The 12,714-nt window shown below is 49.5% G+C and overlaps 1 protein-coding gene across 5 annotated transcripts in view; it reads right to left on the bottom strand.

Moving 5' to 3' along the window:
- Nucleotides 1–12,714, bottom strand: part of BRD2 (bromodomain containing 2) — a 49,936-nt gene that overhangs the window by 17,837 nt on the left and 19,385 nt on the right. For 4 of the 5 annotated variants that reach the window (XM_030197257.1, XM_030197259.1, XM_030197256.1 and 1 more), the window contains exons 2-6: nt 11,726–12,023; nt 3,562–3,699; nt 3,283–3,421; nt 2,945–3,147; nt 2,435–2,803 (exon numbers count right to left, since the gene is read on the bottom strand). In XM_030197257.1, the coding sequence (XP_030053117.1) occupies nt 2,435–2,803; nt 2,945–3,147; nt 3,283–3,421; nt 3,562–3,699; nt 11,726–11,914 (1,038 nt within the window). In that variant the 5' untranslated portion in view covers nt 11,915–12,023. The remainder of the gene's footprint in view (nt 1–2,434; nt 2,804–2,944; nt 3,148–3,282; nt 3,422–3,561; nt 3,700–11,725; nt 12,024–12,714) is intronic. The other variant, XM_030197258.1, reaches the window with a different exon arrangement.

A 12,714-nucleotide genomic window follows, 5' to 3' on the forward strand; every position in this document is an offset into this window, starting at 1 on the left:
CTAAGAAGTAGAGACTCAGGCGATTGTGACTGATTTTCTGAATGTCAGAAAGGCACAAAGTGACAGAGACAGAAGAATGCTAGGGTAGGTGCAAGAGAAGTATAGGTAGCAGAAAATATTGCCTTGACAAGGCCTCTCTCAGAATATGTTCAGCAACGGAGGCCACAAGGTTAAAATTAAGTGATAGTGTAGAAAAAGGCAACAAAAAATGGTATTGGGTCTGCAAAAAAAAAAAAAAACCTAAAATCTGTATGCTTTAGTGAGAAGGAAGGATAATCAAACACATTTAAATTCCTGAAAGGTATTAATGCATAAGAAGCAAACCTTTTCCAACAGAAATAAACGCTGTAGAACTAAGGGTCGCGAAATGACGCTCCAACAGGGCAGACTCAAACAACGTCAGGAAATTTTTTTTTTCATGGAAAGCATGGTAGATACCTGGAACACCCTCCCGGAGGAGGAGGAGACAAAAAACGGTAACGAGATTCAAAAAGACATGATATGGGAGAGACAGGATTCCTAGTGGCAAGAGGAGGGTAAATGCAGAGCAACCTGAGGCAACCATCACCAGCTTACTGGGCAGAATACTTGGGCCATCGTTTATTATGTGTCACTATGTTATTAAAACTATTTAAAATCAAAAGATTTATCACCAAGGATAAAGCCACGGCAAAGTCACCCAAAAGGCTAGTCCTACATAATACAGCAAAGAATACTTTGCAAAGAAAAGAAGAAAAAAAAGCATGTGATGGCGATGTCGTATGAACAAAGGATCTGCCGTTATTAAGCTAGACCAAAAATGTCCATCAAAACCAACATCGTGTTTCTAACGGTGGCCGATCCAAGTCACAGGTATCTCTCAGGACACCAAAGCACACCTCCCTTCCCGTGAAATTTAGACAAAACCTCATTTAATCCCAACTACACAAACAGCTTTTAACAATTTGTTTAAAATGTGCTTCTTAACTTTATGAAGTTGAGAAGGTAAAACCACAGATCCTCTCATTTACCCCATTCCACTCCACCTCTATCAGATCTCCCCTCCGTCGTCTCATCTCCAAGCTGAAGAGGTCAAACGTCTATCTTTTCCCCATAGGGGAGCTGCTTCATCCCCTTTATCATGTTAACCAACTTTTCTGTACTTTTGGAATGTAGGGACCAGAACTGCACACAATACTTAATGCTCTTATTGATCCATAGTGTGACTACAGTTTTATCTTCTTTCCTATAGTGGAGTAAATTCCACCCAAACAGACCCTACAGTCTTAAGGGTGGGGGGAATAGTAAAGACAAGGGTCCAGGAACCCCCACATGACAGTGTTGCTGTAAGCCCTGCAGGCATCTTTCAGTACTTGAGAACCAGGGGATCTGGGTTCAATTTCCCCTGCAGCTCCTTGTGACTCTGGGAAAGTTACTTAACTTCCATTGCCCCAGGTACAAATTAGGTACCTGTATATAATATGTAAACTGCTTTTGATTGTTAACCACAGAAAGGCAGTATCAAATCCCATCTCCCTTCCCTCTCTCTCTCCCTGAGGCAGCTGCAGAACCCTTAAGCACAGTTCCTGCTACCTGGGGTCAAGTCTCATGATAACGGCAATGAGATCACACTGCTGTTATTGCAAGACTCGTTAAAAGGCAGAAAGTTGTGCTTTAGTGCTTCCCCAGCTGCCTCAGATATTTGGCAAAGCTTTGCTTTAGGGTGGAGCAAATCTGAACTGGATAATTCCTAACATTGTTTGTTTTTCTTTTGGCCGCCTCCACACACTGAGCTGAGGAATTTAACCTCATGTCCTAGATCCTCTTCCCGTTTCACCACTTCTAATATGGAGCTGAGCATAGTATAGCAGCAGCCTATAGCAGTAACTTGGATATTTTTTCCCCATATGTGCTTTGCTTTACACTTAAACCATTAAGGTTCACCGTTTCTCACACAATCCTCTTGTGATTTAACAAATGTAAATAATCTACCATCTGCAAATCTGATTACTTAATTTGTTGCTCTTATTTCCAGGTCATGTATAAATATTTTAAAACACTCTCCAATATTCACCCTTCTCCACTGAGAAATTTGACTATTCAAACCTACCCTCTGTTTTCAATCCTCAAGATATCGCCCCCTATCCCAGGGGTGTCTCAACACTTTCTGACATCCATATACACTATCATCCAGCTCACCTTTAAACCACGCTTATTCATGTCTTCAAAAAAAATGTAGCAGACTGGTGAGGCAAGATTTCCCTCGACTAAATCCATTGTTGGCTCGGTCCCATTAAATCATGTTTATCTATATATTCAGTAATTTTGTTCAATTATGCAGAGGCCGAGACTGGTGATTGGGAGAGGTGGGGAGGGGGAAGTACACATCCCTCTGCCCTTGGGGTGCACGACAGCCTTTTCTCCCCTAAACCTTCAAGGTGCATCTCCCGCTCACCTTGATAGTGCTGAGGTCCATAGGGTGTTTGATGATCTCATGGTAGTCGTGCAACCCCAGAGATGAGGCGTCAACGGGTTTATAGAAGGGCCATGCGTAGGCCGCGTGTTTCTTAGAAACCAGCTCCTTCAGGACACCGTTGCAGTATTTGAGTTGCTCCGAAAGCTTGCCTTTCTTTGAAGTCTGGTGCTGCTGGGAATCGGGTAGATCTTTACGAGGTGGCTTGATGGGTCTACCGCTTTCTCGGCGTACTGGGATCTTGGCCGGCTTGGACATGAGCGACATGATGGGGGAGGAACTGCCGCTCGTGGCGATGATGGCCGTCGTGGTTGGAGTTGTGGTGTCTGCTTTCCGCTTCACGCCTTTCTTCTACAAAGAACATGAAAAAGTTGGTTCTCTCTCTCGACAGTAAAGCACCGAGTAACACAAAACTTGAAAACATGTCCTTAAGTCATATCCCTGAGAAGCAGCATTCCTAACACAAGCAGCCTTGTGTTTCTGTACCCTTACCTTGGTGACAGGCTGAGAAGCTGTGACTGCCACCTGAAGCATGGGCTGCGCTGGTGGCATTGATTTCATCACAGGTGAGGAGAGAACAGAGGCGTGAGAGATGCCCAGGATGGAGCTGGGGAGTTCTGGTGAAGAACCAGGGTACAGTGTAGTTTGAGAGACGGATGAAATGGCAGGGACCTGGTGCGCAGTGGTGACCCCTCCTGCAAAAGACCAGAAGGGTATGAAAATCACAAGAAGTGGAGAAATAAAGCAGAGGGAGGAGACTTTCCTGCAATAATCTATATAATCTGACAGGTTCCCCCAAGTCTACAAAAGTAATTGCTCTTTCTACCTACCTATAGGCTTGCGGCTTTTTGCCTGCTTGCTTTTGGGCCCGGGAGAGGGGAGCTCCACCTCTTCCTGAGGCATCTGAGCTACTTTTTGCAAGAACATCTTCTCCAGGCTCTGGGCCATCAAGACAATGTCATCTGTGGGCTTCAAGAGAAGAAAACAAGAGTTTTAATCATCTGATGCATGATTCCTACCCCCAAATCCCAGATAAGATTGCAGCTGAAATCTGTAGAATGAGAAGAACCCTGGTCTTTATTCCTGTTTGCAGGGGCCTCTGCATTCACCTTGTTGTAGATATAGCAGTTAGTGAACATGGTGTTGAAGTCTTGTATGCACTCTGTGGCGCTCCAGTAATAGTTCAGCTCCAGTCGCCTCTTTATACTGCCCAGATCCATTGGTTGTTTGATGATCTTATGATAATCCTGCAGCACAACACAAAACCGTTAGGCTCAACTGAACCATACCCACGATACCGCCCTGTCCTCCCCCCCCCACCCCATTACTGGAATTCAATATACTGGCTGACAAGCAGCAGCCTGGCATTCCTGCCAACATGGTTCACTCTATCACCAAACTCACTGTCAGAATCTACCGCCCTGTCATTTAAGCCCAGGGCGGTAGATTACCCAAAAGAGAAAACAAACACGCAATGATTTCTAAACAAATCTCCCTCAAACCATGAGCAAGTCAATCTCTCCCAGGTCCTCAGCTACCCAGTTAGATTGTAAGGTTTTCAAACAGAGACTTATAATACTACTACACTGCAGGCTGCTATAATAATCTTCTGAAAAATAATTTGCATTAAAAAGAGGAAAATGAAACCAATTAGGCAACTGACTGGTCTTTCACTCAGCACATTAAACCTTCTTTCCACCAGGTGTTAACATTCAAGCTCTTGAGTGCAGGGTCCTGCTTACTTATTCTACCCAGGGGATCTATCAGCCTGTCTGTATGAATCGATGTGCACCTCATATCATACAACTCTTCTACAGAAGGGCCCAGCACAACTTTGGAGAATGAAGACACTGTCACTTGAGACACTATCACTTCCATGATTAAAAAGCTTCATGCAAGCAAACCAGATATTTTAATGAACAAAACTATAATAAGATTGTTACAGAAAAGCCGCCACCACGGTAAAATTATGTATCATACCTGATAATTTTCTTTCCCTTAATCATAGCCGATCAATCCATAGACTGGTGGGTTGTGTCTATCTACCAGCAGGTGGAGATAGAGAGCAATCTTTTGCCTCCCTATATGTGGTCATCTGCTGCCGGAAATTCCCCAGTATGTGGATATCAAAGCTCCATCCGCAGGACTCAGCACTTAGAAAATTACACCCACAAAGGGACACACTGCCCAGCTCACCACCGCCGAAGCGGGGGAGGGGAAATATTCCAGCACACCTCCGCCGGGGCGGTGGGCGGGAAACCACACCCACCGATGCAGGGGGGAACTGGCTTATCCTGCTACCGCAACCGCGGGAGGAGCTGGCTTACCCTAACACCGCCGAAGCAGGAGGGATACAAAGCTACCCTGCAGCCGCACGAAGCGGGAGGGAGCGCCGGCATAATTTGTCAATCCAGCTACCGCCGAAACGGGGGTAGAGGAAGCAGCAGCTCACTGTAACACAAAATCATCTCAACTCGAAGAAACTTCAATGGGAAGAACTTGAACACGAATTCTTCGTGAACAGGAACCGAAGACTGAACTTGAACCTGAAATATAACCAGAACACAAACGATACAGATATCTGGGAGGGGCTATGGATTGATCGGCTATGATTAAGGGAAAGAAAATTATCAGGTATGATACATAATTTTACCTTCCCTATCATCAAGCCGATAAATCCATAGACTGGTGGGATGTACCGAAGCAGTACTCACCCAGGGCGGGACATGGAAATCCCTGAACGCAACACTGAAGCCCCAAACTGGGCCTCGGCCCGAGCAGCCACATCCAAGCGGTAATGTCATGAGAAGGTATGTGCCGACGACCAAGTAGCCGCTCTGCAAATCTCTTCCAAGGAGACAGATCTGGACTTTGCCATTGAGGCTTCAGCTGAATAGGCGGAATCTTCTCTGCCGCCACATACGCTGCCGCGATCGCCTCCTTGACCCAACGTGCCACCGTAGGCTTAGATGCCTGCAGACCCTTACGAGGGCCTGCGAACAGCACGAACAGGTGATCTGACTTCCGGAAATCATTGGTCACTTCCAAGTATCTGAGGATGACCCGTCTAACATCCAGGTATTTGAGCGCAGGGTACTCCTCTGGGTAATCCTCCCTACGAAAGGAGGGTAGGCAAAGCTGCTGATTCACATGGAATCGAGAAACAATCTTGGGCAGGAAGGAAGGCACTGGGCGAATCGACACTCCTGCCTCAGTGAATCGCAGGAACGGCTCTCTACACGAGAGCGCCTGGAGCTCGGAAACTCTTCTGGCTGAGGTGATAGCCACCAGGAAGACTGCTTTCAACGTCAGGTCCTTCAGCGATGCCCTTGGCAAGGGCTCGAAGGGCAGCTTCTGCAAGGTCCATAGCACCAGATTGAGATTCCACGTAGGCACTATCGAGTGCAGCGGAGGGCGCAGGTGATTAACTCCTTTGAGAAAGCGCACCACATCTGGCTGTGAAGCCAGGTAAGCCCCCTTCAGACGACTCCTGAAGCAAGCTAGAGCCACCACCTGGACTTTCAGCGAACTGAGCGACAGGCCTTTCTCCAGCCCCTCTTGCAGGAACGCCAACACTGAAGATACTGGAGCAGTGAAGGGCGATACAGAGCCTGCCTTGCACCACGACGTAAAGGCACGCCAAACCCTGGCGTAAGTGGTAAAAGTAGAGCGCTTCCTCGCTCTCAGCATAGCGGCGATGACCTTGTCCGAGAAGCCCTTCTTCCTCAGCCGCTTCCGCTCAAGAGCCAGGCCATAAGACCAAAGGGGGAGGGATCCTCCATCATCACGGGACCCTGATGCAAGAGGCCCCGCTCCGCTGGCAGCCGCGGAGGGCCGTCCACCGAGAGTCTGATTAAGTCCGCATACCACGGACGTCTGGGCCAATCCGGACCCACCAGGGTCACCCAGCCCGGATGCTTTGCCACCCGGCCTAGCACCCTGCCCATCATGGGCCAGGGCGGGAACACGTAGAGATGCTCCTGTGCCGGCCACTGCTGGAGAAGATCATCGACTCCTAGAGATCGAGGGTCCCGTCCTCTGCTGAAAAAACGCGACACTTGGCAATTGGCCCAGGACGCCATCAGATCCAGGCTCGGCCGGCCCCAGCGCTTCGTGATGTCCAAGAACGCCCAAGCCGACAGTTGCCACTCTCCGGGATCCAAGGTATGGCGACTGAGAAAGTCCGCCTTGACATTCATGACTCCCGCAATGTGGGCCGCCGACAGCTGTTCCAGATTCGCTTCCGCCCACAGGCATAGCTTCATGGCCTCCTTGGCTAGAGGGGCGCTCCTGGTACCTCCCTGGCGACTGACATAGGCCACAGCCGTGGCATTGTCCGAAAGGACCCGCACAGGCCTCAGCACCAGTAGAAACTCTAGAAGCGCCAACCGAATGGCTCGGAGTTCCAGGAGGTTGATGGACCATTTCGTCTCTGCAGGAGACCAGAACCCCTGCACTGTCCGTCCCAGGCAGTGGGCTTCCCAGCCCATCAAGCAGGCGTCCGTCATGGCAACAACCCACTCCAGGGTCGTAAGAGGCATTCCTGCGGACAGCTTGCCTGGCCTCAGCAACCAACTCAGCGTCTTTCGCACCGCTGGATCCAAAGGAAGGCGTAGAGCATAATCCTCAGAGACTGGCGTCCACCGCCACAAAAGAGAGTGCTGTAGTGGTCTCATATGACCCCTGGCACTACCTCCATCGTGGCCGTCATGGAGCCCAACAGCTGCACATAGTCCCAAGCCCGAAGAGTAGAGGAGGCTAGGAACTGGTCCACCTGGGTCCGAAGCTTGACGCTCCGGTTGTCCGGCAGGAACACTCTGCCCACTTGGGTGTCGAATCGAACTCCCAGATACTCCAGGGACTGAGTTGGGCGCAGCTGGCTTTTCTCCCAGTTGATGATCCATCCCAGGGAGCTCAGAAGAGCAATGACCCTGTCTGTAGCTCTCCCGCACTCCGTATAGGAAGGGGCTCGGATCAGCCAGTCGTCCAGATAGGGATGGACTTGCACTCCCTCCTTGCGGAGGTAAGCCACGATGACCACCATTACTTTGGAGAAGGTCTGCGGAGCCGTAGCCAACCTGAACAGGAGGGCCCTGAACTGGAAGTGTCAGCCCAGTACTGCAAAAGCGCAGAAAGCGCTGATGAGGCGGCCAGATGGGAATATGTAGGTAAGCTTCCTTGATGTCCAGGGATGCCAGGAATTGTCCCTTTTTCACCGCAGCTATTACGGAGCGGAAGTGCCGTATCTTTAAGGCCCGATTGACTCCTTTGAGGTCGAGGATAGGCCGCACAGCACCTCCCTTCTTTGGCATCACGAAGTAAATGGAGTAACGTCCCTTGCCAAGTTGATCTACTGGCACTGGGACCACCGCGCCCAGGCGGAGCAGGTTGTCCAAAGTCTGCTGTACTTCTGCCGCTTTGACTGGAGACTTGCAGGGAGTGTTCACGAACCCGTCTCTTAGGGGCCGGCAAAACTCTAGTTTGTAGCCGTCTCTGATGACTTCCAGAACCCAAACGTCTGAAGTTACCCTGGTCCACTCGCCCATAAACGAGGATAGCCGTCCTCCGATATGCTCTGGGACCAGGGCCCCGTCATTCGGTACGAGACTCTGGGGGAGGGCCGGAGGAAGAACCTCTGGGACGGTGGTCCCTGCGAAGGGAATGCTGCTTGGGGGAGAAGTTCCACTTGAAAGAAGAGGAAGAGGAGGCCAACTTGCCCGGGCGATACCGACAGGCTTCCTGAAATCGGCCCTTGGAGGGACCAGGGCGAGCACTGCCGGCCCAAATCCTGACCTCCGGCAAACTCCTGCCCTTAGATGTGCCGAGCTCGGTCATGATCTTGTCCACCTCGTCCCCAAAGAGCAGCTTGCCTTTAAAAGGCAACTTGGCTAGGCGCGATTTTGAGGCATGGTCAGCCGACCAGTGTTTAAGCCACAGCCACCGCCGGGCCGAAACTGTCTGAGCCATACCTTTAGCCGAGGCTCTCAAGACATCATACAGCAAGTTCGCCAAATAGGCCAGGTCCGACTCCAGGGCCGGCCAGTCCGTCCTCAAGGAAGAATCCGAGGGGGAAGCCCGCTGCAAAACGGTCAGGCATGCCCTGGCCACATAGGAGCCGCAAACCGAGGCTTGCAAGCTCAGGGCGGCCGCCTCAAAAGGCCGACCTTAAGGACGCCTCCAATCTCCTGTCCTGAGCTTCCTTCAGGGCAGTGCCACCTTCCACCGGCAGAGCCGTCTTCTTAGTCACCGCAGTGATTAAAGAGTCTACTGTAGGCCAGAGAACGGCCTCCCGTTCACCCTCAGGCAGAGGGTACAGACGGGACATGGCTCTGGCTACCTTAAGGCTCGCTTCAGGGGCGTCCCACTGAGCCGAAATTAAAGTCTGCATGGCTTCATGAATGTGGAATGTTCTGGGCGGGCGCTTAGTTCCCAACATAATGGCAGAGCCAGCTGAGGCTGAGAGAGGGCCTTCCTCCGGAGAGGAAATTTTTAGAATGCTCATGGCCTGCACTAACAGGTTTGGCAAATCCTCTGAGTGAAAAAGCCGCGCTGCAGAGGGGTCATCCGCTCCATCCGAGCGGGGATCAGTCTCCTCCACAGAATCCTCTAAGGACCTTTGGGAGAACTCAGATATGCTACCCTCATCCACATCAGAGGAGACAGAGTCCCCTAGGGCCTGGAGATCCACCCGAGGGCACTTGATCATGGAAGCCTCATCACCCTTTGACAGAGGAGCAGGGGCAGTGTTTTGCATAAGGAAAGCCTGATGCAGCAGTAAAATAAATTCAGGGGAGAAACCCCCCAGTCTGTGCACTTCTGCAGCCTGGGCCACGGCCCTAGAGGCACTCTCAACCTGCGCTCCCAAGAGCGGGAGAGAGGCGTGCTGCGCATCTAAAATGGCGTCCGCCGCGACACTCCGCAAAGGAGCCGAGTGGGAAGAATGGCGCTTTAATTTCGCAGATTTTATACCGTCGCCAGAGTCAAGGGCGACCATACCATTAATGTCTCCCACCTCAAGGGCGGCCCAAGAAGGAGCCGATCGAGCATCGTGGCCGGACACAGCCGGGAGGGCGGCCAGCGGGGGATGGGCGCCTAAGGCGGGAAAAAACGCTGCACTGGAAGAAAACCCAGGGAACTCTCCCGATTCCGAAAAGGTGCCCAAGAAAGGCGTTTCTGCCTTTGAACCCCCCGCTAGACGCGCGCACGCGGTCCAGGGAGCGTCTTTTCGCGCCCTTGCCATCCGACACCATGGCCACGTGGAGACCGTTCCGGGAACCCCCTGCCCGCTAGGAAAAGGTAAAATTACCTGCTTCTCGCACCGAGCTGCAACGATTTGGAGTCCCAGTGAGTAGCTGCAACCAAGGACGTCTTTCTCTCAAGGACGTCTATTTTTATGGGTTTTTTTTTTTTTTTTTAAACAGAGCCAGCAGGAGTGGGGGGTAGAAAAGGAGGGACCTGGCACCACCAGGTTTGCACTTGCTCACTAAGAGCCCTCAACCCCAGGTACTCAACAAAACCTAAACAATTAGGCTTGGAGACCTAGCCAGAGCTGCTGCTGTGTGACCACACAGCTGCTAGATAGAGAACATACTGGGGAATTTCCGGCAGCACATGACCACATATAGGGAGGCAAAAGATTGCTCTCTATCTCCACCTGCTGGTAGATGGACACAACCCACCAGTCTATGGATTGATCGGCTTGATGATAGGGAATTTTCTGTTATCACACATTAAAAAAAAAAGAAATCCTCAAGAAAACAAACGTAAATAGAAGACAAAAGGAAAAAACAAACAAACTGGTAGAAAGAATTTCATTGTATTTACTGCCATTTATATATTGCTCTTATCCAGAGAGAAGCACAAATGAACACACACAATAAAAACCAATCACAAACATACAATCAAGACTAATCACAGCGGTATGTCCCCATTATACTGAAACCAGATCCCAGACTGCGACAGAACAAAGTTCTTCTACCTCCTGAAGGAGACTGGTAGTTTATTTTTCAAGCAAGCCAATGTCAGCCTGACATTGTGATATGATGCCTGCCCAAATATTTAGGGGGCAGCAGCTGAACTTCTCACTCCCTTCGATAACTCACATTGCCCCAAAGTTCCCACAATAGGGGAGGGAAGGGCATCCCATCCACTCAGAGGTGGGGGCCTAATTTATCAAAGCTATTTTCTCATTTTGTTTCCAGAGAAAAAGAAAGGTAAAAGTATTGCCATACTGGGACAGACTGAAGGTCCATAAAGCCCAGTATCCCGTTTCTAACAGTGGCCAATTCAGGTCACAAGTATCTGGCAAGATCCAAAAAAAGTTCAATACATTTTATGCTGCTTATCCTAGAAATAAGGCTCCTACTATACCATTGCAGATCACTGATGGAAATCAGCAATGCCCCTCCAAAAGATGTGCCGTCAACAACATGTTAACACCCCCAATAGCGAGCAGAGATGAATGTTCCCTTTGGTTCAGAGTCTTCATCACCCCCACCATCCTGCCCTCTTAGCTGCCTCTTTAATCCACTCTCCCCATCCTTCATTCTCCTTTTTCTTACCCCTCCCACCCTGCCATTCTCAGTTTCCCCGTTCCTCATCCTCCACCCTTCCCTTCTCAATGCCACTCTTTCAAGACCTTTTCCTCTCAACTCTTCTGACCTTTCCAGTAATGTCTCCCAGTCTCAACCTTACTAAACCCCAACCCCAGCAGGCAGATTACAGGAAAGGCAAGCTTATTTCCCTTTTTTCTTCCATTTGCCTTGTGCAATTTTTTGTTTTTCCTTCATCTTTTCCTAATCTTTCCCCTCTCTGCTTTCTTCCTTTACCTACTTTTTTCTGTCTATCCCTATTTCCCTCCCCCCCTTTCGGCGAATGTTCTTTTTTGATGTCCCAATGGCCTCCTGCTCTTTGCACTGCGCTAATGGGCTCAAGCTTGAGCAGTGTGGTACAGGAATTTCAGAGCAACTGTACTGGTAGCAAACTGATTTGTCTTGCCCTGCCTCACGACTTCCGAGAAGCAGCTCTCTTTGGCACAATTGTGTCGAGACAAGAATTAGGAGCAAATCAGAGACTGATCTTCTCAAACATTTAGCACAAGGGCGAGGTTTATTCCTGCCATGGTATGTGTAAAATTAAGCCATTTGGAAATATTTACTTTTATTAATTTTCAATATTTATACACCGCTTTAACCTAAGCAGGTAACTAACAAAACATACATAATTTAAAAAACACACACAATCATTTAAACTAGCAGACTAACTATTCTTTACCGGTAATCCCAGCTTCACGGCATCAACAGGCTGGCGGAAAGGCCACGAAAACTGGTGCTTCCAGAGGGATTTCACAACCACTTTGTGAATGTACTGCAGCTGATTGGTGGAGCGGCCTGGCTTTTTGGAATTCACCACCTCAGGAGGCAGTGGATTGGTTGAAGGAACATGAAGTAGTCCTGGCATCATGGTAGGACCCTCAAAGCCTTCGTACAGCAGGGATGGCTTCCGGATCCGCTTCCCGGGGGCCGCCTCCCCAAGGATTCCCAGCAGCCCATTGCCACCTTCTCCTTGCAGCCTATGAGTGAAAATAAAGTCAGGGATAGTGATGAGAACCCATTGTATTGAAAGGAAATGGTGTTTAGAGCTTTGACACTGAGATTGGGGGTGCCTCTCTTAAAAGAAGGCCTGCAAGCACAGGCTCAATCCCTTAGATGACAGAGATGTTAATTATTTTGATAATGACAGGACTTCCACATTTCAGCTCCCCTGTCACTACAGAATCTGCCCATTACCAGTCTCTCCATTTGTATGTAAAGTGAAGTTGCTTACCTGTAACAAGAGTTCTTCAAAGAATGCAGTTAAACTAATTATGTATCTTCCCCCCCCCCCCCTCAGTCCTGGCCATGTGCGGGGGGGGGGGGGGGGGGGGGGGGATTCAAGTACTGAAGGGCATGTCAGGTCACCATGTACTATAGCTATTAGAAGGAATGTGAGAAAGCCTGTCAGCGGGGCAGATTAGTGTGAATGCATTCCCCTAATGTTCAAATCGAATCTCTGTTACAGGTAAGCACAAGATACATAGGCACAGTACCCTCTATTAGATTGTAAGCTCTTTGAGCAGGGACTGTCTTTCTTCTATGTTTGTGCAGCGCTGCGTACGCCTTGTAGCGCTATAGAAATGCTAAATAGTAGTAGTAGTAGTATTTGCGGTACCTTGTAACTTCAGTCATCATGAGTGGTGGTGCACTTAGAAAACAAATAACTTA

Source organism: Microcaecilia unicolor, chromosome 3 (assembly GCF_901765095.1).
Source record: "Microcaecilia unicolor chromosome 3, aMicUni1.1, whole genome shotgun sequence".
Classification (NCBI taxonomy): domain Eukaryota; kingdom Metazoa; phylum Chordata; class Amphibia; order Gymnophiona; family Siphonopidae; genus Microcaecilia; species Microcaecilia unicolor.